The sequence below is a fragment of the Pseudophryne corroboree genome, chromosome 8, assembly GCF_028390025.1.
Source record: "Pseudophryne corroboree isolate aPseCor3 chromosome 8, aPseCor3.hap2, whole genome shotgun sequence".
NCBI classification, from domain to species: Eukaryota; Metazoa; Chordata; class Amphibia; order Anura; family Myobatrachidae; genus Pseudophryne; species Pseudophryne corroboree.
The window spans coordinates 100,521,788-100,548,121 of NC_086451.1; the positions used below are offsets into that span (position 1 = coordinate 100,521,788).

General features: G+C 48.1%; 1 protein-coding gene across 1 annotated transcript in view; it reads left to right on the forward strand.

Moving 5' to 3' along the window:
• The window catches only part of LOC134948686 (rab GTPase-activating protein 1), a 437,656-nt gene that overhangs the window by 356,116 nt on the left and 55,206 nt on the right, over positions 1-26,334 (forward strand). Inside the window, exon 19 of the mRNA XM_063936842.1 lies at positions 13,639-13,722. Coding sequence (XP_063792912.1) covers positions 13,639-13,722 — 84 coding nt within the window. The remainder of the gene's footprint in view (positions 1-13,638; positions 13,723-26,334) is intronic.

A 26,334-nucleotide genomic window follows, 5' to 3' on the forward strand; every position in this document is an offset into this window, starting at 1 on the left:
GGGGGGGCGCCCTGGGAGGCAAATGTAAACCTATATACTGGCTAAAAATACCTCACATATAGCCCCCAGAGGCTATATGGAGATATTTAACCCCTGCCAAACTTCACTAAAGAGCGGGAGACGAGCCCGCCGTAAAAGGGGCGGGGCCTATCTCCTCAGCACACAGCGCCATTTTTTCTCTCACAGAAAGGCTGGAGAGAAGGCTCCCAGGCTCTCCCCTGCACTGCACTACAGAAACAGGGTTTAAACAGAGAGGGGGGGCACAAATTGGCGATATAAATATATATATAAAGATGCTATTAGGGAGAAACACTTATATAAGGTTGTCCCTATGTAATTATAGCGTTTTTTGGTGTGTGCTGGCAAACTCTCCCTCTGTCTCTCCAAAGGGCTAGTGGGGTCCTGTCCTCTGTCAGAGCATTCCAGGTGTGTGTGCTGTGTGTCGGTACGTGTGTGTCGACATGTATGAGGACGATGCTGGAGGAGGCGGAGAAATTGCCTGTAATGGTGATGTCACTCTCTAGGGAGTCGACACCGGAATGGATGGCTTATTTAGGGAATTACGTGAGAATGTCAACACGCTGCAAGGTCGGTTGACGACATGAGACGACCGACAAACAATTAGTAACGGTCCAGGCGTCTCAGAAACACCGTCAGGGGTTTTTTATAAAAAAACGCCCATTTACCTCAGTCGGTCGACACAGACACGGACACTGAATCCAGTGTCGACGGTGAATAAACAAACGTATTCCTCATTAGGGCCACACGTTAAGGGCAATGAAGGAGCTGTTACATATTTCTGATACTACAAGTACCACAGAAAAGGGTATTATGTGGAAGTGAAAAAACTACCTGTAGTTTTTCCTGAATCAGATAAAATAAAATGGTGTGTGATGATGCGTGGGTTTACCCCGATAGCAAATATTGGCGTTATACCTTTTCCCGCCAGAAGTTAGGGCGCGTTGGGAAGCACCCATTAGGGTGGATAAGGCGCTCACACACTTATCAAGTGGCGTTACCGTCTCCAAATACGGCCGCCCTCAAGGAGCCAGCTGATAAGCAGCTGGAAAAATATCCTAAAAAGTATATACACACAGACGGTGGTTATACTGCGACCAGCGATCGCCATCAGCCTGGAGATGCAGTGCTGGGTTGGCTTGGTCGAATTCCCTGACTAAAAATATTTTATTGATATAGAGCATTTAATAGGATGCATTCTATATATATGTATGCGAGATGCACAGAGGGATATTTGCACTCTGGCATCAAGATAAGTGCGTTGTCCATATCTCCCAGAAGATGTCATGGACACGACAGTGGTCAGGTGATACAGATCCCATACGGCACATGGAAGTATTGCCGTATAAAGGGAAGGAGTTATTTGGGGTCGGTCCGTCGGACCTGGGGGCCACGGCCACAGCTGGGAAATCCAACCTTTTTACCCCAAGTTACATCTCAGCAGAAAAAGACACTGTCTTTTCAGCCTCAATCCTTCCGTTCCCATGTGGGCAAGCGGGCAAAAGGCCAGTCATATCTGCCCAGACATAGAGGAAAGGGAAGTAGACTGCAGCAGGCAGCCCCTTCCCAGGAAAAGAAGCCCTCCACCAGTGGGGGGGTAGTCTCAAGAGTCTCAGCGCGCAGTGGGATCACTCGCAAGTTGACCCCTAGATCATACAAGTATTATCCCAGGGGTACAGATTGGAGAGTCGAGACCTTTTTTCCTCGCAGGTTCCTGAAGCCTGCTTTACCAACGGCTCCCTCCGACAAGGAGGCAGTATTGGGAAAAAATTCACAAGCTGTATTTCCAGCAGGTGATAATCAAAGTACCCCTCCTACAACAAGGAAAAGGGTATTAGTCCTCCACACTATATTGTGGTACTGAAGCCAGACGGCTTGGTGAGACATAGTCTAAATCTGAAATCTTTGAACACTTACATAAAAAGGTTCAAATCAAGATGGAGTCACTCAGAGCAGTGATAGAGAACCGGAAAAAAGGGGACTATATGGTGTCCCTGGACATCAAGGATTACCTCCATGTCCAAATTTGCCCTTCTCAACAAGGGTACCTCTGGTTCGTGATACAGAACTGTCAATATCAGTTTCAGACGCTGCCGTTGAATTATCCACGGCACCCCGGGCCTTTACCAAGGTAATGGCCGAAAAGATGATTCTTAAAAGAAGAAAGGCATCTAAATTATCCCTTACTTGGACGATATCCTGAAAGGGACAAGTTTCCAGAGAACAGTTGGAGGTCGGAAAAGAACTATCTAAAGTAGTTCTACGACAGCACGAGTGGATTCTAAATATTCCAAAAATCGCAGCTGTTTTCCGATGATACGTCTGCTGTTCCTAGGAATGATTCTGGGCATAGTCCAGAAAGAGGTATTTCTCCTGGAGGGGAAAGCCAGGGAGTTATCCGACCTAGTCAGAAACCTCCTAAATCCAGGCCAAGTATCAGTGCATCAATGCACAGGAGTCCTGGGGAAAATGGTGGCTTCTTACGAAGCGATTCCATTCGGCAGATCTCACGCAAAAACTTTTCAGGGGGATTTGCTGGACGAATGGTCCGGATCGCATTTTCAGATGCATCAGCGGATAACCCTGTCTCCAAGGACAAGGGTGTCTCTTCTGTGGGGGCTGCAGAGTGCTCATCTTCTAGAGGGCAGCACATTCAGCATTCAGGACTGTGTTCTGGTGACCACGGATGCCAGCCTGAGAGGCTGGGGAACAGTCACACAAGGAAGAAATTTCCAAGGAAGTGTGGTCAAGTCTGGAGATTTCTCTCCACATGAATATACTGGAGCTAAGGGCAATTTACGATGCTCTGAGCCTAGGAAGACCTCTGCTTCAAAGTCAACCGGTGCTGATCCAGTAGGACATCATCATGGCAGTCGCCCACGTAAACAGACGGGGCGGCACAAGAAGCAGGAGGGCAATGACAGCAAGGATTCTTCGCTGGGCGAAAGATCATGTGATAACACTGTCAGCAGTGTTCATTCCGGGAGTGGACAACTAGGAAGATTTCCTCAGCATAAATGAATTCCACCCGGAAAAGTGGGAACTTCATCTGGAAGTTTCCACATGTTTGTAAACCGTTGGGAAAGACCAAAGGTGGTTATGATGGCGTCCCACATGAAGCGCCAGGTCTAGAGACCCTCAGGCAATAGCTGGGACGCTCTGGTAACACCGTGGGTGTACCAGTCGGTGTATGTGTTCCCTCCTCGGCCTTTCATACCCAGTGTATGGAGAATGATAAGAAGGAGAGGAGTAAGAACTATACTCGGGGTTCCGGTTTGGGCCAAGAAGAACTTGGTACCCGGAACTTCAAGAGATACTAGAAAGGATCTTGATTCAGCAAGAATCATGTCTGTTCCATGACTTACCGCAGCTGCGTTGACGCCAGGGCGGGTGAACGCCGGATCCTAAGGGAAAAAGGCATTCCGGAAGAGGTCATCCCTACCCTGGTCAGAGCCAGGAAGGAGGTGACCGCACAACATTATCACCGCTTAGGTGAAAATATGTTCCATGGTGTGAGGCCAGGAAGGCTCCACGGAAGAATTTCAACTAGGTTAATTCCTACATTTCCTGCAAGCAGGAGTGTATATGGGTCTCAAATTGGGGTCCATTAAGGTTCAAATTTCGACCGGTCGATTTTCTTCCAGAAAGAAATTGGCTTCAGTTCCTGAAGTCCAGAAGTTGTTAAGGGAGTACTGCATATACAACCCCTTTTGATGTCTCCAGTGGCACTGGGCGATCTCAACGTAGTTTGGGATTCCTAAAATCACATTGTTTTAAACAACTCAAATCTGTGGATTTGATATATCTCACATGGAAAGTGACCATGCTGTTGGTCCTGGCCTCGGCCAGGCGAGTGTCAGAATTGGCGGCTTTATCTCACAAAGCCATATCTGATTGTCCATTCGGACAGAGCAAAGCTGTGGACTCGTCCCCAGTTTCTCCCTAAGGTGGTGTCAGCGTTTCACCTGAACCAGCTTATTGTGGTGCCTGCGGCTACTAGGGACTTGGAGGACTCCAAGTTGCTGGATGTTGTCAGGACCCTGAAAATATAGTTTCCAGGTCGGCTGGAGTCAGGAAATCTGACTTGCTGTTTATCCTGTATGCACCCAACAAGCTGGGTGCTCCTGCTTCTAAGCAGACTATTGCTCGTTGGATTTGTAGTACAATTCAGCTTGCACATTCTGTGGCAGGCTTGCCACAGCAAAAAATATGTAAATGCCCATTCCACAAGGAAGGTGGGCTCATCTTGGGCGGCTGCCCGAGGGGTCTCGGCATTACAACTCTGCCGAGCAGCTACGTGGTCGGGGGAGAACACGTTTGTAAAATTTTACAAATTTGATACCCTGGCAAAAGAGGACCTGGAGTTCTCTCATTCGGTGCTGCAGAGTCATCCGCACTCTCCCGCCCGTTTGGGAGCTTTGGTATAATCCCCATGGTCCTTTCAGGAACCCCAGCATCCACTAGGACGATAGAGAAAATAAGAATTTACTTACCGATAATTCTATTTCTCGGAGTCCGTAGTGGATGCTGGGCGCCCATCCCAAGTGCGGATTATTCTGCAATACTTGTACATAGTTATTGTTACAAAAATCGGGTTATTGTTGTAGGAAGCCGTCTTTCAGAGGCTCCCTTTGTTATCATACTGTTAACTGGGTTTAGATCACAAGTTGTACGGTGTGATTGGTGTGGCTGGTATGAGTCTTACCCGGGATTCAAAATCCTCCCTTATTGTGTACGCTCGTCCGGGCACAGTACCTAGCTGGAGTCTGGAGGAGGGTCATAGGGGGAGGAGCCAGTGCACACCACCTGATCTGGAAAAGCTTTACTTTTTGTGCCCTGTCTCCTGCGGAGCCGCTATTCCCCATGGTCCTTTCAGGAACCCCAGCATCCACTACGGACTCCGAGAAATAGAATTATCGGTAAGTAAATTCTTATTTTAAATTAATCAAGCGCTCCTTTTTAGTGTTTTATGTACGTCTTCTATGGACGTCGGCCAGGTCAATTCTCCCCTTCTCAGTGGCACTATTTGCGGCACAACGTGTGCTTGGGGCTGCATTCTTGACAGGCAAAGAATCAGCGTTAAAAAAAAAAAGAAAAAGGGGGGCTCCTGTAGCCTAGTGGATACGGCTCCTGACCCGCAGTGCAGTGCCACCTGGTCAAGATTCTGCTGCTCCAGAATTTTGTCTACCTTTAGTCCTCAGTCCTTTCGAGGCCGTGCTACAGGAACAACCACACACAGTAGACGTGGTAGAGGAAGTGGGTTTCAAAAACCACTGTCCGTTGTCAGGACACTAAGTATACCGACAAGCCAGGGGCAGGATGGGTTTCCAGCCCGTCTCCGATCTTCAGTTGTGGGCATCCACAGATGGGTGGATCCGCAATTTAGTGTGCAAAGGTCCACAAGAAGGCGGTTCTGCAGACCGCGATACAGTCTCTCGTAGACTGAGCAGGTTTGGTTTCGGTTCCAGTCACCAACAGGACAAATTGTAGTTCCAATGCCAGATGGCTCTGTCAAACCAACTAAAGGAGCTCAATCAGTAGGTCGCTTACTACAGTTTAAAGATGGACTCCCTGCAGGTAGTGACTGCAGGTTGGGATCCACAGTACTTCAGAATTTCGATGGATCTCAAGAATGCGTACTTAGACGCATCAGGCCTACTTATGTTTTGCAGTAAAGACCATTAGCAATTTCAAGCGCTACCATTGGGTTTCACATCGGCGCCTCGAGTAGTCACAAGTAATGTCTGTCATGATAGCTCATCTCAGATCCCTGGGAGTGATAACAGTTCCGTACTTTGGAGATCTGCTCATAAAAGCTCCGTCTCAACCCTTATGCCTGCAACGTGCATCACTAACGTACAATGGCCTATTTCAGCACGTTATCTCAACTGTCAGGAAGTTGGATTGTCACCCTCAAGAACACAACACACAAAGTGTTTGTCATCGGGTACGGTTAGTACGCAATCCACGGACAGTCTCGGTGCATTTGTGCATTCAACTGCTAGGAAAGATGGTGGCGTCTTTCAAAGCACTCCAGTTTGGATATTTCACTCAAATCCTTTTCAATGGGATGTTCTTGCACGCATCTACAAATTTATCAGGTAGTACGGTTGTCTCCAAGGGCCAGAGTTTCAATACTCTGTTGGCTCCAAGTACACAATCTCACCGCACGGACGTTCAGTGGCTGGAATTGGGTAATTCTAACGACGCACGTGAGTCTCAGAGGTTGGGGAGCTGTGGCCAAGATGGTCAGCTTCAGGGTCTCTGGTAAGATCACGGAAGATTGCTGTCAATTAAAATGTCCTGGAACTCAGGGCAATTTACAACGCGCTGCGACAAGCAGTGCACAGGCACGGGTCTCAGACGGTCCAGGTGCAGTCAGACAACGCGACGGCGGTCGCATACATCAATGACCAAGGAGGAACTCTAAGTCGCATGGCCATGCGGGAAGTTGCTTGAATCCTCAATTGGGCCGAGCATCACTAGGTGATATTGTCGGCAGTGTTCATTCCAGGAGTGGACAACTGGGAAGCTGATTGTCTCAGCTGTCAGGAATTTCATCCAGGAAACTGGGCATTGAATCCAGAAGTGTTCAAAAAGTTGGTTCAAGAGGTGGAGTTACCCACAGGTGTATCTAATGGCATCTCGCCAAAATCATAAAACATCCCAGTATGTGTCCAAAACAAGAGCTCCAAAGGCAGTGGCAGTGGATGCTCTCACGATCAAGTGGACGTACAGCTTTGGGTATCTGTTTCCACCGTTTCCGCTGCTTCCTCGGCTGCTAAGCGGATCAAGCGAGATTCCACGACGGTAATACTGGTTGGGCCTCTTTGGCCTCGGAGAGTATGGTTCTCTGATCTCCGCGGGCTACTCGCAGACGATCCTTGGCCGCTCCGGCTACGTCCGGAACTGTTACAACAGGGTCCGTTCCGTTATCCCGATTTAGCGCGGCTGCGCTTGACAGGGTGGCTGTTGAAACTGCCCTCTTAAGAAGAGAGGGCATTCCGGAATCGGTTATACCAACCATGTTACGTGTTAGGAAGCCAGTTACGGCAGCTCATTATCACAGAATTGGTTGTGCCTATATAGGTTGGTGTGAAGCTCGGAAGTTTCCGACATCATTTTTCAAGTTATCCCGTCTTTTGCTAGTTTTACAGACAGGGTTAGTTGGAGGACTACGTTTATCTACACTAAAGGTGCAGGTCTCTGCCTTGTCAATTTACAAGGTGTCCTCAGAGTACAACCTCCATTTATACCATCTACAGCGCCATGGGACTTGAAGCTGGTTTTAGACTTTTTACAGTCTTCCACAGAGTGGATGTTAAGTTTCTCATTTGGTAAACAGTTTCTCTTAGCCTTAGCTTCAGCAAGGTGTTTTTCAGAATTGGGTGCCTTGTCATGCAAGCCACCGTATCGGGTGTTTCATAATGATAGAGCGGAACTTCGGACGAATTCCGTTTTCCTACCAAGGATAATATAATGTTTACACATCAATTATTCAATCGTAGCTACTTTGGATGTGGTACACGCACTACGCATTTATGTAGCTCAAACATCAACTGTACGTAAAACAGATACATTGTTTGTTCTCTATGATGCAGTTAAGATGGCTTGGCCAGCTTCCAAGCAGGCCTTAGCCAGATGGATTAAACTGACCATACGTCAGGCTTATCTTCTCTAGGCTACAACCGCCTACATCAGTTTCAGGCCATTACACACGTTCTGTGGGAACGTCATGGTCAGCAGGTCGTGGAGCTTCTATGACGCAACTTGGACGAGCTGCTACATGGTCATCAGTGAATGGTCATCAGTGCACACGTTTGTGCGCGTTTACAAGTTTGATACGTTTACGGCATCAGGATCTAGCTTTGCCTGTCTAGTGTTACAGGTGCCAAACAGCTCTCCCGCCCGGCGGGGAAACTTTGGTACATCCCAAGAGTACTCCAGTGACCCCTAGTGGATGAAAAAGAAAATAGGATTTTGGTACTTACCAGATAAATCCTTTTCTTTGAATCCATAGGGGGCACTGGACGCCCACCCAGAGCAGTTAACCTGTCTTGTGGTAAGTTCATGGGAACCTATGGTAACACATTCTCACCGATTGTTACAATATTACGGTGATTTCTATTATTGTGCAACTGTTGTTGTCAGTTGCATTATGTGTCAACCTTAGGGTTGTCCGTTATGTTATAATGTTATATGTAATTCTCTATGGTTCATCCTCTCTATCGCTCCTCTTCTGCTCAGTAAAAATACTGGACTCTCTACGGGAGTATGGCAGGGGTGGAGAGTTACTAATTTAAATATTTAAATATGTGCCTATACCAGCTAACGCCCGTCCATATCCCAAGAGTACTCCAGTGCCCCCTATGGATTCAAAGAAAAGGATTTATCTGGTAAGTACCAAAATCCTATTTTTACTGTGTGTTTCAGTCACCTCATATCGCTTAAATTCTCTGTTTTGTGTCCTGTGTTTTTACTGTCACAGGACATAGAGGGTTTTTGCAGATATTGTGTTTGTCTGGCTATATTGTACCATTACACCCTACGGCTACATTCCCTATAATGTCTACCACATAGGGCGGGAAATCCGCGGACGCTTCTGAATCCTGCAGTACTGGCGCCACTGATTTACCTCTGGGGGAAGTTTTGGCTGCTGTTTCAGGCACGGAGTGCCATACACCCAGTCTACCTGCAGTACCTGTAGCCAATCAAGACCCACCTTAGGCAGCGTTCTCAAGTATGCTGAGTACATTTGTGACACGTCTTGCGCCACCTGTGGGACCTCCTGTGCCATTGCAGCCACATATTGTCCCTGTAGTTACTCCGCCCTGGGTGGATACTCTGTCTACCCAGTTACAACAATTAAATCAATCCTTTGTTAGACAAAAGTCTACCTCACGCCCGTCTGGGGCCAAGGGGTCATCTAAGCGGGCAATTTCTTCCTCACAGTCCCCTAATATTTCGGATAATTCTTCTGGTGAGGATGGGGAATATACTTATCCGTCAGACACTGATACAGTTGCTTCTCGTGAGGAATCTACAAGCCAGGTTGATGTTCCTGACCTGGTGGAGGCTATTAAGTTAATTCTTCAAATAGATGATAACATTGAGCCTACTACTGCGTCTAAGAAACCTGATAAGTTCAAACGTCAGGAGGTATTCTTACCACATTCTGACCACTTAATTGACATATGTCAGGAATCCTGGTCGTCGCCAGGAAATAGATTTTCCCTGTCTAAAAATTGGGAAGTGGGAAACTCCACCGCCGGTGGACTCTCATGTCGCCCGTCTTGTGGTGTCATCTACTCTGTCACCACCGTCCCCTCACTGAAGGAACCGATGTATAAGCGTGTGGAGGGATGCCTGAAGTCTATTTACTCCCTCACTGGCGCTGTACATAGACCCACTATGGCAGCCTCCTGGGCTGCGAAAGATATTGAAGCATGGGTTCAGGCAATTGAGGATGAGCTGCCACAGGATTTTTCTGACATTGCCAGACACAATATCTGTCTTACATTACCACAGCCTCCCACTATATTCAGGAGGCGTCCTCTGATGCAGGTGTAATGGTGGCCAAAAGCATCTACTACGTCCATCCTGGCTCGTCGAATTATGTGGTTGAGGTCCTGGAAAGTGGACCTAGACTCCAAAAAGACCTTGGAGGTGCTCCCTTTTAAGGGAAACATCCTATGTGGAGAGGATCTGAACAACATTGTAACTGACTTGGCTACTGCCAAGACAGCCTGTCTCCCAAATACTAATCCTTCTGTTCCAAAGGCTAAGAGTACCACCTTTCGTTCCTTTCGACCTCCGTGAAAAGCAAAGGGTCAGGCGTATCCGCGACAGGCTTGTGCTTCCAAAACCACTAAGCCTAAATCTAAACAATCCTGGGCCACTTGTCAGCCTGCTACCAAATAAGACAAGTCTGCTGCATGACGGGGCGGGCCTCCCCCTGGGTGACCCCAAGGAGAGAGGCCAACTTCTGCAGTTTGCCCAGGCCTGGTTAATGACCACTTCGGATGCCTGGGTGCGTGAAGTTTTGTCTCACAGGTACGCCATCTCTTTCAAGAGACGTCCCCCTCGCCAGTTTTGCACTACGGTTATCCCTGCGGATCTATTAAAAGCGCAAGCTCTACTGGATACAGGAATGGTAGTGCCGGTACCTCTGTCTCGGGGAGGCAGGGGATGCTATTCGACCCTGTTTCTAGTTCCAAAGCCAAATGGGTCCTTCCGGCCTATACTCAACCTCAAATCCTTGAACAAGTTTGTGAAAGTATCCAAATTCCGTATGGAAACTCTGTGCTCTATAGTGCTGGCCATGGAACCCGAAGACTATATGGTATCCCTGGACATAAAGGATGCTTACCTGCACATACCTATTGCCATGTCTCATCTGCAATATCTGCGGTTTGCTATTGGCAACCTACATTATCAATTCCAGGCACTTCCTTTTGGATTGTGTACGGCCCCTCGGATCTTCACCAAGGTCATGGCCGTGATGACGGCTCTCCTCTGCCGTCGGGGAATCATGATCCTGCCGTATCTGGACGACTTGCTGATCCTGGCGAACTCCCAAGAAGTTCTCCTCAGTCATCTGAAACTGATGGTCCAATTCCTACTGGAAAAAGTCCTCGCTGGTCCCGGCTCGGAGCATGGTGCACCTGGACACACACAACCAACGATTGTTTTTGTCTCAAGAGAAAGCCCTGAAACTTCAGGACAGGATCAGATATTTTCTTTCTCGCCCAAGAGTGTCGATACACTCAGCAATTCAAGTACTAGGCCTCATGGTGTCGGCTTTCGACATGGTAGAGTACGCTCAATTTCATTCCCGTCCTCTGCAGAGGTAAATCCTTTCCAAGTGGGACGGCCTGCCTCATTGGATCAGGTCTCAAATGATCTCCTTGACTCCGGAGGTTCGTCTGTCACTGAGCTGGTGGCTACAGGACCAACAGTTGAGCTCTCCTCCCGATAAACATTCTGGAATTGCGGGCAGTGTTCAATGCGTTGACACTGGCCCTGCCTCTAGTACAGAACAGGCCTGTTCAAGCACAGTCAAACAACGCGACCATGGTGGCGTACATAAATCATCAAGGTGGCACTCGAAGCCGTATGGCAATGCTGGAAGTATCAAAGATCCTCCGTTGGGCGGAACGCCATCTGCCAGCAATATAGCAGTGTTCATTCCCAGAGTCCTCAACTGGGAAGCGGATTTACTCAGTCGTCAGGACGTTCACGCCGGAGAGTGTAGTCTTCATCTCTGGAGTCTTTCAACTCCTAGTGGACAAGTGGGGCTTACCAGATGTAGACCTGATGGCGTCTCGACACAATCACAAGGTACTGGTCTTCGAATCAAGGACAAGGGATCCTCAAGCAGCGTTTGTGGATGCACTGGCAATTCCATGGAATTTTCAGCTGCCATACGTGTTCCCTACAGTGTCACTCCTGCCCAGGGTACTGCGGAAGTACAAGCAAGAAAGAGGAATACTACTTCTAGTCGCTCCAGCGTGGCTCAGACAGCATTGGTTCTCAGAGCTGCAGGGTCTCTCGATAGAGCGTCCTCTTCTACTTCCTCAAAGCCCAGACCTCCTCATTCAGGACCCTTCTGTCTACCTGGACCTGGCCAGACTGGCTTTGACGGCGTGGCTCTTGAAGCTCCACTCCTGAGGGCCAAGGGATTTTTTGAGGCAGTTATTCAAACTATGTTGAAAGCCCGTAATCCGGCTTTTGCACAGATTTATCATAGGGTCTGGAATTCTTACTTCACCTGGTGTGTTGGTAAGAATTATAATGCATATACTTTAATAACTTCCAGACTTTTGGCTTTTCTGCAACAGGTCCTGGACTTAGGCCTTCGTCTGGCCTCCCTCAAGGTTCATATATCTGCCTTGTCGGTATGGTTTCAGAGGAAAATTACGTCTCTTCCTGACGTTCATACTTTCACTAAGGGTGTTTTAAGGATTCAGCCTCCCTATGTCCCTCCTGTGGCTCCATGGGATCTGTCTGTTGTCTTAAACGCCCTGCAAGAGTCTCCATTTGAACCTCTTGTGTGTGGATATTAAATGTCTTACACTTAAGGTCGTGTTTTTATTGGCTATTGCCTCTGCTAGGAGGGTGTCGGGCTTAGGCGCTTTGTTCTGTCGTCCACCCTTTCTAATTTTTCATTGTGACCGGTCAGTTCTTTGAACTCACCCTGGTTATCTCCCTAATGTGGTATCATCTTTTCATCTTAACCAAGAGATTGTGGTTCCGGCCTTTATCTCTTCTGGTTTGTCCTCCAAAGAGCTGTCTTTGGATGTGGTACGGGCTCTCCGTATTTTGTGGAGGACTGCCTCCCTCAGGAGGTCAGATACTCTTTTTGTACTTTTTGTTTTTCACAAACGTGGCTGGCCTGCGAATAAGCAGACCTTGGCCAGATGGATTAGAATGATGATTGCACAAGCCTATGCGCAGGCTGGTCTCCCAGCTGCTGCTGCTATCAAAGCCCATTATACTCGGTCTGTTGAACCTTCTTGGACGGCCCGCCGTGGTCCGTCCGCTGAACAATTGTGCAAGCCGGCTACGTGGTTCTCAGTGAACACGTTCATCAGGTTCAATGCCTTTGATACTTCCGCCTCCCAGGATGCTTCTTTAGGACGCCGGGTTCTTGTACCTGCTACAGTGCGTCCCCTCCCATGAGGAACTGCTTTAGGACATCCCGATGTTATTCCCTGTGGAATACCAGTGTACCCAGCTGCAGAAAAGGAGTTTTATGGTAGACTTACCATAGTTAAATCTATTTCTGTGAGGTACTATGGATTCCACAGGGCGCCCACCCTGACGCACTTAGCTCCTTTTAGGTTTGTATGGCATTAGCCGCTGGTCCTTTCTCCTGTCGTGAGAATGTGGTTCTATGTTTTCCAACATCTACCATCTTTTACCTGCTACTGCATTGGACTGGTTAACGAAACTGAGCTCCAGTGCCTGGAGACGGGGTTATAGAGGAGGCGGTGCAATGCATCCTGGGAACAGTCAAAGCTTTAGCCTGTTGGTGCCTCGGATCAAGATCCAACTCTACACCCCGATGTTATTCCCTGTGGAATCCAGTGTACCTCGCAGAAAGAGATTTAACTATGATAAATCTACCATAAATCTCCTTCTGTGGGATTAGAATTAATTTGGATTGAAAGCAACTTAATCTGTATTTGAAATAAAACATAAACACCATTCACTTTCCTTGTATTATATTAATATCACACAGAACTGAAGGAAAAATTGTATTTTAGAGTATACTGTAAATTCCAATACACTATGGCTTAAGACATGTAATAGTCTGAGCTCCACGTTAAATTGGTCGCACCATCAGCAATCTTGCCCAAGAACTAAGTGACAGGATTAGTGTTTTAGTTGGCACCATGGGGTCTCTTCACATGTTGCTACCTTTAAGTGCTGTTACTCTCACGCTTACAGAAATATTTCACACAATGATCCTATCAATTTGGATAAGGCCACAGTCATTATCCCTGTTGTTTTGGTGCCACACATGCTGTGATAATTGTTGCATGTGGGTCCGGAATTATTGGGGTTAGATGGTTATTAGAAAAACTGCTCTCATTTCTCTTTTGTATCATTCTGCAGCTGAAGGAAATGTGCCGTAGAGAACTGGATAAAGCTGAGTCTGAAATTAAGAAAAACAACTCTATCATTGGGGATTACAAGCAGGTACACCTGTCTCGTGTTCTTCATGTTACTGTGTAGCTTTGCTATGCATTTGTATGTACGGATATTTATGTAAATCAGGCTTTTGAAATTTTGACAATGTATTTGCGTACTCCTAACCTGCATGTCTTCCAAGTCTTTCTATCTTTCATTCCAACTTATCCCACGTTGGGTCTGATAGTTAGTTTGTTGGGGCCCCATACATTAGTGCGATATTGCACGTTTTTGTGCAGTTGCGATGAGTTCCTGAGATGGATAGCATGAAAAATGTCAAATTGCATGTACTTTTCTTCCTGTCTATTAGATAGGAAAAAATAGACATCCAACTGACTTTTCAAACATTTGAATCTCCCCCTATATCTCCCCAAGGCTTAGTAAACAGACCCCTTTATCTCTCTTCTCTTTATCACTCTCCAAGGCTTAAGGGGGGTACTCACGGAGTGATCCCAGCCTAAAATCTAAGCAATCTGACTAGATTGCTTAGATTTTAAGAATGATCTCTCCATGTGTACCCCCCAGAGCGATAGCGATGCGCAGCCCCGCACATCTCTATCACTGGTGCTAGTTTGGCCTGAATGCAGGCTCAATCTAGCAGGTTGCTCATTTAACCCGCTGGGTGAAATGAGCGCGCCCCGTCCACCCCCGCACGCTCAGCACACATCTCTCCCCACATCTGCCCGTGAATACGGGCCTTTAGTCAATCTACCCCTAAGCCTCTACATTGGATTACATGCCATCCTCTGTTTTACAGTTGGGGTGACAAAATTCCTCAGAACAAACCGGAACATAAGTGTCTAGTACAAGTATATACTATTGTATTATGTGTACATATAGTTGTTTGCATAAGGACTCTAGAGAGGGGTCAACGGTAGACAACGCTATGAATTAAGATGTTAGATGGGTTGAATTAAGAACAAAAGCTACGCCCATTGCTTCGTTTACATCAATGTAAGTGTTTGGTTGTTGGGTATTTTAAGTCAGTAGTAGCCCAAAGAGTGCAAAATAGAACCTTGAACTTACAGAAAATATGATCAGAAAGTCTTAATTTCTCTTACGTCCTAGTGTATACTGGGGAACTGTACTTTACTACCGTGGGGTATAGATCGGGTCCACTGGAGCCTGGCACTTTAAAACCTTTAGGGGTATATGCAATTAGCGGCGAATCGCGGCAATTTTTCGGCCGTTTTTCAATTCGACAGTCTAATTTTGGCAAGTGGGTGCCGAAATTGACCATATGCAATAAATAACGGATTCGACAGTCCCGCCGACGGAAAACGGCCGATTTGACGGATTTTGTTCCGTTTTTTTTTTTAAACGGGGAAAAACTCGGGGAAAAATGGCGTGGGGTCCCCCCTCCAAAGCATAACCAGCCTCGGGCTCTTCGAGCTGGTCCTGGTTCTAAAAATCCGGGGGGGAAATGGACAGGGGATCCCCCGTATTTTTAAAACCAGCACCGGGCTCTGCGCCTGGTGCAAAAAATACGGGGGACAAAAAGAGTAGGGGTCCCCCGTATTTTTTACACCAGCATCGGGCTCCACTAGCTGGACAGATAATGCCACAGCCGGGGGTCACTTTTATACAGCGCCCTGCGGCCGTGGCATTAAATATCCAACTAGTCTCCCCTGGCCGGAGTACCCTGGGGGAGTGGGGACCCCTTCAATCAAGGGGTCCCCCCCCCCAGCCACCCAAGGGCCAGGGGTGAAGCCCGAGACTGTCTCCCCCCCCCCCCCCATCCAAGGGCTGCGGATGAGAGGCTGATAGCCTTGAGAAAATGTAAAGAATATTGTTTTTCCTGTAGTACTACAAGTCCCAGCAAGCCTCCCCCGCAAGCTGGTACTTGGAGAACCACAAGTACCAGCATGCGGGAGAAAAACGGGCCTGCTGGTACCTGTAGTGCTACTGGAAAAAAAATACCCAAATAAAAACAGGAGACACATACCTTGAGAGTAAAACTTTATTACACACCTGCCAACACACACATACTTACCTATGTTGACCCGCCGACTGCCACGTCTCCTGATCCGACGATCCGGGGTACCTGTGAATCAAATTATACTCACCTCAATCCAGTGTCCAGATATAAATCCTCGTACTTGGCAAAAAAAGAAAACGAACAACCGAACCAGCGGACTGAAAGGGGTCCCATGTTTACACATGAGACCCCTTTCCCCGAATGCCGGGACCCCACGTGACTGCTGTCACCGAGGTCCCTTCAGCCAATCAGGAAGCGCTACTTCGTTGCACTCACCTGATTGGCTGTATGCGCGTGTGACCTCAGACAGCGCATCGCAAAGCCTCTCCATTACTTTCAATGGTGGGAACTTTGCTGGTAGCGGTGGGGTTACCTGCGGTCAGCCGCTGACCGCGGGTGACCTCACCGCTGACGCAAAGTTCCCACCATTGAGTATAATGGAGAGGCTTTGCGAGGCGCTGTCTGACAGCTCAGACGTGCAGCCAATCAGCAGAGTGCCAGGACGTTGCGCTCGCTGATTGGCTGAAGGGACCTCGGTGACAGCAGTCACGTGGGGTCCTGGCATTCGGGGAAAGGGGTCTCATGTGTAAACATGGGACCCCTTTCAGTCCGCTGGTTCGGTTCGTTTTCTTTTTTTGCCAAGTACGAGGATTTATATCTGGACACTGGATTGAGGTGAGTATAATTTGATTCACAGGTACCCCAGATCGTCGGATCAGGAGACGTGGCAGTCGGCGGGTCAACATAGGTAAGTATGTGTGTGTCGGCAGGTGTGTAATAAAGTTCTACTCTCAAGGTGTGTGTCTCCTGTTTTTATTTGGGTATTTTTTTTCCAGTAGTACTACAGGTACCAGCGGGCCCGTTTTTCTCCCGCATGCTGGTACTTGTCGTTCTCCAAGTACCAGCTTGCGGGGGAGGCTTGCTGGGACTTGTAGTACTACAGGAAAAACAATATTCTTTACATTTTCTCAAGGCTATCAGCCTCCCATCCGCAGCCCTTGGATGGGGGGGACAGCCTCGGGCTTCACCCCTGGCCCTTAGGTGGCTGGGGGGGGGGGACCCCTTGATTGAAGGGGTCCCCACTTCCCCAGGGTACCCTGGCCAGGGGTGACTAGTTGGATATTTAATGCCACGGCCGCAGGGCGCTGTATAAAAGTGACCCCCGGCTGCGGCATTATCTGTCCAGCTAGTGGAGCCCGATGCTGGTGTAAAAAATACGGGGGACCCCTACTCTTTTTGTCCCCCGTATTTTTTGCACCAGGCGCAGAGCCCGGTGCTGGTTTTAAAAATACGGGGGATCCCCTGTCCATTTTCCCCCCGGATTTTTAGAACCAGGACCGGCTCGAAGAGCCCGAGGCTGGTTATGCTTTGGAGGGGGGACCCCACGCCATTTTTTCCCGGGATTTTACCATTCCATCTAAAAAAAAATAATATTTTAAAAAATATATAAATAATACTTGTGCCTCCCAAAAAGACAAACCAAGTACCTAATCCCTTCTAATATAAATAGATATGCTATTACCAATAAAAAAAACACCCAAAAAAACATGTTTTAAAAAAAAAAAATTTAGATTCACCCACCAAAGTGTGGCGGATTGAAAATGACGAATTTACTGTCTAAAAGCACTGTTATCGAATTTTCAAACTTCAATTGAATATACTTTGGTCGAATTGCTGCATTTGTACCATTGCAGAAAAGTCGAATTTGACAAATGTCGAATTTCAAGAAGTCGAATTTTGAAAGTCCGTTTTTTTGACGGAAAGTACTGAATTGCATTGTCAAATTTTTTGGGGGGGGCGAAAAAGTCCCGTTTTTCGACAATTTCGGGAATTCGACTGCAATTGCATATACCCCTTAGTGTGTGTGTCCTGGCTCCTCCCTTTATGCCCCTCCTACCACACTCTGTTTTGAAAAATGTGACCCAAGGAGCCGGGTGCATTTCTCTGGAGCTCCAGGGAGTTTCCTTAAGTTTTGTTTTAGTTTTTTTCCAGGTAGTACTGGTTGGCAAATAGTCTACCTGCTTCGTTGGACTTAGAGGGGGGACCGAACAAACCTGAGGGGGTCAATGGTTCGTAATCCCTGCTGACAGGACACTGAGCTCCAGAGGTGCTGTTTCACACACCACACTGTGTGCACACACCAGCAGCAAGCCACCTCCCTCTAACAGATGCCAAAGAGACGTAGGTGCGGTGAGTATTACCATGGGGACCCGGTTAGTGGGTCCCCGGTGCAGTTGGCAGCATGTCGCGCGGTGGTCACGGGCTATGAGCTGCGGTTCCCGCCGCGGACCACACTGTCTTAGAGGAGTTTGTAACTCTACAGGGTGCTCAGCATCTGACATGATATGTAATTTTACTATGTTTAACATGTATACAGCCAGTATAATGGGGAGGGGCTTTCCGGAGAGCGGGGGGTGTGGTTCATCAAATCGACAGTGTCTAGGTCGACAATGTTTAGGTCGACCACTATAGGTCGACAGTCACTAGGTCGACATGGATGGAAGGTCAACAGGGTTTCTAGGTCGACATGTGCTAGGTCTAAAGGTCGACATGTCGTTTTCTTCGTAGAGTGACCGGGATCCCAAATTAGTGCACCGCGTCCCCTCGCATGGCTCGCTTCGCTCGCCATGCTTCGGGCATGGTGCCTTCGCTTCGCTCGGCACACTTTACCGTTCCAATCGTAGTCCACGTGGATCGTTAAGTATGAAAAAATTCAAAAAAAGAAAAAACGTGAAAAACTCATGTCGACCTTTAGACCTGTCGACCTAGCACATGTCGACCTAGAAACCCTGTCGACCTTCCATCCATGTCGACCTAGTGACTGTCGACCTATAGTGGTCAACCTAAACATTGTCGACCTAGACACTGTCGATCTTCAGACCGGATCCCAGAGCGGGACCAGAGACGAGAAAGGCGCCATTTCCTGCTGCTGCGGATCACAATGATGCATGCAAGCTGCTCCTCCACGAACCCAGGCTGTTCAGACTCTGTACTGGTACCAGGGGGGTCATAGCAGGGAGGGAGTGCATCAGCGGTGACACACAGAAACGCTCATTGCCACAGTAGATAGTGTGATCCTTATATACAATTATACACTGCGGTGCTGTGTTTGTGTGCTGGTCTCCTTTCTCCGTGTCACTCCAGGGGCTCTCTAGGGTCTGTGTGGAGGTGTTCAGTGGGTGACAAAGTTATATGAACTGCTTGTAATTCTACCCCTTCTTCTGAGGGGTCCCTCATGTGTGAACAGTGTTCATTATCCCCAAGGAGAAGCAGTTCTCAGGCATCTGCTTTTAAGAGCATGATTCATAGTGTTAATTCAGAACTAGCTGCAGCTAGGAAGGAGAGACAGGTATTAAGACAGTCTGATTGTATGGCTAAAGCTGCAGATAACAGAAAGGCTTCCCAGCCCCCTCTGTTGGTTTCACAAAAAACGCTCACTGCCACAGGTGCTCCTGTCTGATTCTGATTCTGACCTGCCTGATGTGTATGTCACTGATGATATGGAGGAGGACAGCTCTCTGTCACCCGGGTGGAGGCCCTCATTTATGCTGTGAGGGAGGTTCTTAACATACCCGATCCTGAAGCAGAACCAGATGAAGAATTGTACTTTAATGTAAAACCAAAATCCTCAGCCACTTTTCCTGTATCAAAGGAATTAAACTCCCTGGCCAGGGAGGCATGGGTAAACCCTGACAAAAAATTTCAAAACTCCTCAGAGGTTATCTTCTTTTCCCCTCCCAGCTGATGACAGTAAGGTATGGGAAAAAACCCCATCAGTCGATACGTCTGTGTCCAGACTGTCTAGAAAATTGGTACTGCTGGTACCTGGGGCTCTATCCCTGAAAGACCCAGCTGACCGTAAAATTGAGACCACTCTCAAAGCAATATATATGGCAGTGGGCATAGCACAACGTCCCACGATAGTTTTGTGGTTGGAAAAACAAAGAATGTGTCCAATCGCTGCACCACCCGCAGCCTTGGGACCGTATGATAATAAATGACACCCACACTAATAAAACACAAAACATAAAGAATATCACCAATCCTTTAGGCGCAGATTCTCTATAAGAGTGCTGATTTCACAGCAACCTCAGAAAAAAGGAGGATAAAACAATAACATAGTGTAGTATTGTTAATAAAATCTTTGATACTAAATGTGATCCTTCTTCCCAGATTCGTACCCAATTTGTTGGCATACATAGATAAGTAGACAAACAGGCCACACCATAAATCCTACTGCAACCAGCACTTCCACACTCTCCTCCTTTATAGTAGTCCTGGTCAATTTCTTAAAAGAAATAGAGAATGCTCCAACGCGTTTCAACACCTCCTGGGTGTCTTTTTCAAGGTACCTTGAAAAAGACACCCAAGAGGTGTTGAAACGCGTTGGTGAAAAGGAAAATAATCTGGGACTTTGGACTGACGCCGGGACATGTGCATTATCCGGGGACGCCTGGTGAATTCTATACTTATGCGCTATTGTCCACTCCTTTAAGTAGACATCTGGAGCCGATGAGAGTCCAATTTATCCAGTTTTAGGATTTTAATATTTTTATTAAAGCTGTTTGTATCATTATCCAAGTGTGTGTTTAAGGAATTGGGAGTCTTATTATCCAGAAGAAGCTGGGTTAATAAGAACTATGCAATATTGTCTACTCACCTGTGTAGACCATATGAGCCGGTGAGAGTCAATTCATTCGGATTAGTGGATGTGTGTTTTAATAAAAGTTTTTACAGTATTGGGAGCGTTCTCTATTTCTTTGGGGACATTGACCAGGACTAATATAAAGGAGGAGAGCGTGGTAATGCTGGTTGCAGTAGGATTTATGGTGTGGCCTGACTGTCTACTTATCTATGTAGACCAACAAATTGGGTACGAATCTGGGAAGGAGCACATTTAGTATCAAAGATTTTATTAACCATACTACACTATGTTATTGTTTTATCCTCCTTTTTTTCTGAGGTTGTTGTGAAATCAGCACTCTTATAGAGAATCTGCACGTAAAGGATTGGTGATATTCTTTAAGTTTGTGGTTGGATTACAAGGGCAGTGGTCAAGTGGTCTGATAATGTTATTAACGGATTTGACTCGATGCCCCTAGATGAGGTTATTACACTACTGCAACATATGCAAGATGCTGCAAACTTTGAGCGAAGCTGTAAAAGAATTGTGGCCCTCATTCCGAGTTGTTCGCTCGTTCTTTTTCATCGCATCGCAGCGATTTTCCGCAAACTGCGCATGCGCAATGTTCGCACTGCGGCTGCGCCAAGTATATTTGCTAAGAAGTTTGGTATTTTACTCACGGCATTACGAGGTTTTTTCTTCGTTCTGGTGATCGTTGTGTGATTGACAGGAAGTGGGTGTTTCTGGGCGGAAACTGGCCGTTTTATGGTTGTGTGTGAAAAAACGCTGCCGTTTCTGGGAAAAACGCGGGAGTGGCTGGAGAAACGGGGGAGTGTCTGGGCGAACGCTGGGTGTGTTTGTGACGTCAAACCAGGAACGAAACTGACTGAACTGATCGCAGTGGCAGAGTAAGTGTCGAGCTACTCAGAAACTGCTTAGAAATTTCTATTCGCAATTTTGAGAATCTTTCGTTCGCAATTTTGCTAAGCTAAGATTCACTCCCAGTAGGCGGCGGCTTAGCGTGTGCAATGCTGCTAAAAGCAGCTTGCGAGCGAACAACTCGGAATGAGGGCCTGTGTCAGACAAATAGCCATACTACTGTTATGGCGGTTTCGGCCTGCAGAGCTCTATGGTTACGTCAATGGTCAGCGTATGCTAATTTCAAAAAGGGGGTGACAAATCTTCCCTTTACAGGTGATGCCTTGTTTGGTGATTAATTAAATAAATGGATTTCTCTGGCGACGGTGGGTAAGTTTACCTATCTGCCGTCTGCTGCGCCACCTGCTAGGCGCCCCTTACTCTGAGCGTTCCTTGCAGTCCTTTGGTGTGGCGAGGTTCAGAGGCAGGGGCCGTGGAGCCTCCAATGCTCCTAGAGGATCTCGTAGTAAGTCCCGAAAAACTGCAGCGGCAGTTTCCTTGGACCAAACCCCTGGAACCTCTACCACAAAGCCTTCCGCATGACTGTTGGCCTCAACAACAGGGCGACTTTCCGGTAGGTGCTCGCCTTCAACACTTTGCCGACGTGTGGGCAAAGTTCTGCCGGGATCCTTGGGTGAGGGACCTCATTTCTCACGGATACCAGCTGGATTTTCAAACACTTCCTCCTCACAGATTTTTCAGGTCAAGCTTGCCAGCTTTACCCGCAGCAAAAGTTACCTTGCAAGAAGCCATTCAGAAACTTTTACAGACGGGAGTTATGGTTCCACTTCCCCCAACAGGGGTTTTTACTCCAGTCTTTTTGTTTTTTGTCATGCCAAAGCCGGACGGTTCGGTAAAGGCCCATCTTAAATCTGAAGGTGTTGAACCCTTATCTGCGGGTATTCAAATTCAAGATGGATTCTCTTCCGGCAGTGGTGTCCGGTCTGGAAGAAGGGGAATTTCTAGTGTCCCTAGATGTCAAGGATGCTTACCTACACATCCCTGTGGCCTCCTCATCAGGCTTACGTCAGGTTCGCCACCTTGGACTTCCAGTTCCAGGCCTTACCCTTTGGTCTCTCTACAGCACCACGGGTCTTCACGAAGGTCATGGCGAAAATGATGCTATAACTGCGCAAAATGGGTGTCAACATTGTCCTCTACTTGGACAGACTCCTGATAAAGGCAATGTCCAGGTAACGTCTGCAGCAAAGCATCGACCTGACAACTCATCTGCTGACGGATCATGGATGGATCCTAAATTTTCAAAAAACTCACTTGGAACCATCCCAGCGTCTTCAGTTCCTGGGCATGATATTGGATACTGTGTCTCAGAAGGTGTATCTCCCTATGGACAAGGCTTTATCTCTCCAAGCCATGGTACGCTTAGTGTTCAGACCCCGCAAGGTCTCAATACATCTTTGCATACGCTTGCTGGGCAAGATGGTGGCCGCATATGAGGCAGTCCCATACAGCAGGTTTCATGTCTGACCATTTCAGCTGGATTTGCTGTACAAGGGGTTAGGGTCTCACCTACACATGCATCAGACGGTGACCCTGTCTCCGAAAGCACGGATTTCTCTGTTGTGGTGGCTACAAGTACCTCACCTGGTAGAGGGCCGGCGTTTCAGTACCCAGTCGTGGATTCTACTGACAACTGATGCCAGCCTCTGGGGTTGGGGGGTTGTGACAGTTCAGGGACGGTGGTCGAGTCAGTAATCTGCACTACCGATCAATGTCCTGGAACTCAGGGCAATATATAATGCCCTTCTTCAAGCTTCCTACCTTCTCCAGGATCAAGCCATCCAAGTTCAGTCGGACAATGCCATGGCGGTGGCATACATAAACTGACAGGGAGGAACAAGAAGCAAAGCAGCAATGCGAGATGTGTCAAAGATAATCCTCTGGGCGGAGGCCAATGCAAAGGGCCATCTCGGCCATATTCATTCCAGGGGTGGACAACTGGGAAGTGGACTTCCTCAGCAGGCACGTCCTCCATCCAGGGGAATGGGGCCTTCATCCTCGGGTGTCTCACCAATTGGTTCACCAGTGGAGGTGTCCACAGATAGACCTGATGGCTTCTCGTCTCAACAAGAAGCTATGCCATTACTGTTCCAGAAAGAGGGATCAGCAGGCTGTGGCAGTAGATGCGCTGATAGCCCCATGGACTTACCAGTTTGTTTACCTGTTCCCTCCAATCCCGCTCATTCCAAAAGTTTTAAAAAGACTCAAAAGGGAAAGCGTTGAGGCAAGTCTAATTGCCCTGGATTGACCTCGACGGGCCTGGTACACAGACCTCCTGACCATGTCCCTGGAGGAACCCTGGCCTCTGGCACTTCTAAAGGATCTTCTTCAGCAAAGACCATTCGTCTATCCAGACTTACAGCGGCTACGTTTGCTGGCTTGGAAGTTGAGAGGGAGATTCTAGCCAGAAAGGGTCTCCCTTCCAAGGTTATTTCCACTATGGTACAGGCCCGGAAGGTGGTTACAGCGAAACACTACCACCGTATCTAGAAGAAATATGTTTCTTGGTGTGAGGGAAGAAAAGTTTCTCCCGTGGAATTACGAATTGGTCATTTTCTGCTGTTCCTGCAAACAGGTGTGGATATGGGCCTACGGTTGGGCTCCATTAAAGTACAGATTTCGGATCTCTCTATTTTCTTCCAGAAGCAACTTGCGTTGTTGCCGGAGGTGCAGACTTTCTTGAAAGAAGTTCTTTATCTGCAGCCACCCTTTTATTTCTCCCACGGCTCCGTGGGATCTAAATGTGGTTTTGTCCTTTCTTCACTCGGACTGGTTTGAACCTTTTACAGAAGGTGGAATTTAAATTTCTCACTTGGAAGACTGTCATGTTGCAGGCATTGGCATCTGCAAGATGGGTTTCTGAATTGGGGGCCTTATCCTGTAAGAGCCCGTACTTTGATTTTTCATGAGGATAGCGCTGAGCTTAGGACCCGACGTCAGTTTTTGCCTAAAGTGGTGTCAGCCTTTAACGTGAATCAGCCGATATTGGTTTCGGTGCTGGCTGATGTTTCTGTGGGCCCAGAGTCCTTGGATGTGGTGAGGGTTCTGAGGATTTATGTCAAATGGACGACTCGACTTCGGAAATCTGACTCCCTGTTTGTCCTTTATGATGCCACCAAAATCGATAGGCCAGCTTCTAGGCAATCTATTGCTCATTGGCTCAGGCTAACTATTCAACAGGGCTATACTTCGGCGGCTCTGCCTTTGCCGACGTCTATTCAGGCCCACTCGACAAGGTCGGTGGGTTCTTCCTGGGCGGCTGCCCGGGGTGTTTCGCTTTACCGTTGTGCCGAGCGGCTACTGGTCTGGTTTGAACACGTTTGTGAAGTTCTACAGGTTCGACACCTTGGCCATGGATGACCTTCAGTTTGGTCAGGCGGTTTTACAGGGGTCTTGTCACTCTCCCACCCATTTTGGGAGCTTTGGGACTTCCCCACAGTACTAAAGTACAGTTCCCCAGTATCCACTAGGACGTAAGAGAAAATAGGAATTTAATACCTACCAGTAATTCCTTTTCTCGTAGTCCATAGTGGATACTGGGCGCCCGCCTCAGTGCTTCGTATCCTGTTTACTGGATATAAGTGTTGGTTGAGCCTCAGTTGCGACCCCTTTGCTGGTTGTCGCTATCCTCTGTTCGGTTAGCGCTCCTGTTTCGTTGAGTTGTGTGTTGGCTTGTTGCCTCAGCGCTATTGTATGTTACTTCTCTCATGGTATATCAGTCTCCTCAGGCACAGTTTTCCTAGACTAAGTCTGGTAGGAGGGGCATAGAGGGAGGAGCCAGCACACACATACACACACTAAAGGTTTTAAAGTGCCAGGCTCCACTTGTCCCTATCTGTACCCCACGGTACTAAAGTACAGTTCCCCAGTATCCACTACGGACTACGAGAAAAGGAATTACCGGTAGGTATTAAATTCCTATTTTTTAAATTTCCTCTTATTGTTACATTACGTTGCTCCCATAGTTCCAAGACCAATGTCTGAAGTGTTATTTATAGTGAAGCAGTAATTTAAATGAAGGATTATGGAAGAGGGCTTATTTGATTTTCCATGTACAGTGAGTATTGCGGGTGGTTTAAACATGACAGGTCATCTGACATAATTGTGATGTGATCGTATGATTGGATGGCCCTTGCAAGAGGCTATTTAAGGGTCAGTTCATGGCTGATATTTATTTTGGAGCTCACTGGGCAGTGATGGAGACCAGGGGTGGCCAACTAGTCTGAGTCAATGAGCCCAGAATTGTCTCCAAGAAAGCTGAAGAGCCGGTATCATGCGCGTGCCGTAGGCGCATATGCAAAGTGGGCGTTGCCTAGTAAAATGGGTGTGGTCTATCTGGCACAAGGTCACGCCCCATCCCCAGCTTTCAGAAAACTCCCCTCTCCTCTCCTTCCCCCCCAGTTCTCAGACAGCACCTCTCTCCTCCCCCCAGCCCTCAGACAGCACCTCTCTCCTCCCCCCCCCATCCCCAGCTCTGACAGCACCTCTCTCCTCCAGCTCTCAGACAGCACCTCTCTCCTCTTCCCCCAGCTCTCAGACAGCACCCCTCTCCTCTCCCCTCCAGCTCTCAGACAGCACATCCTCTTCCCCCCCATCCCCAGCTCTCACACAGCACCTCTCTCCTCTCCCCCCCCCAGCTCTCAGACAGTACAACTCTCTTCCCCACCCATCCCTAGCTCTCACACAGGACCTCTCTCCTCTCCCCCCCCCCCCCCCCAGCTCTCAGACAGCACCTCTCTCCTCCACCCATCCCCAGCTCTCAGACAGCACCTCTCTCCTCTCCCCCCCATTCCCAGCTCTCAGACAGCACCTCTCTCCTCTCCCCCCCAGCTCTGACAGCACCTCTCAGCACATCTCTTTCCCCCATCAACAGCTCTCAGACAGCACCTCTCCTCTCCCCCCCAGCTCTCAGACAGCACAACTCTCTTCCCCCCCATCCCCAGCTCTCACACAGCACCTCTCTCCTCTACCCCCCTCCCCCCCCCCCGCTCTCAGACAGCACCTCCCCCCCCTCCACTCTTAGACAGCACCTCTGTCCCCTCCCCCGCTCTTAGACAGCACCTCTGTCCTCTCTTTCCCC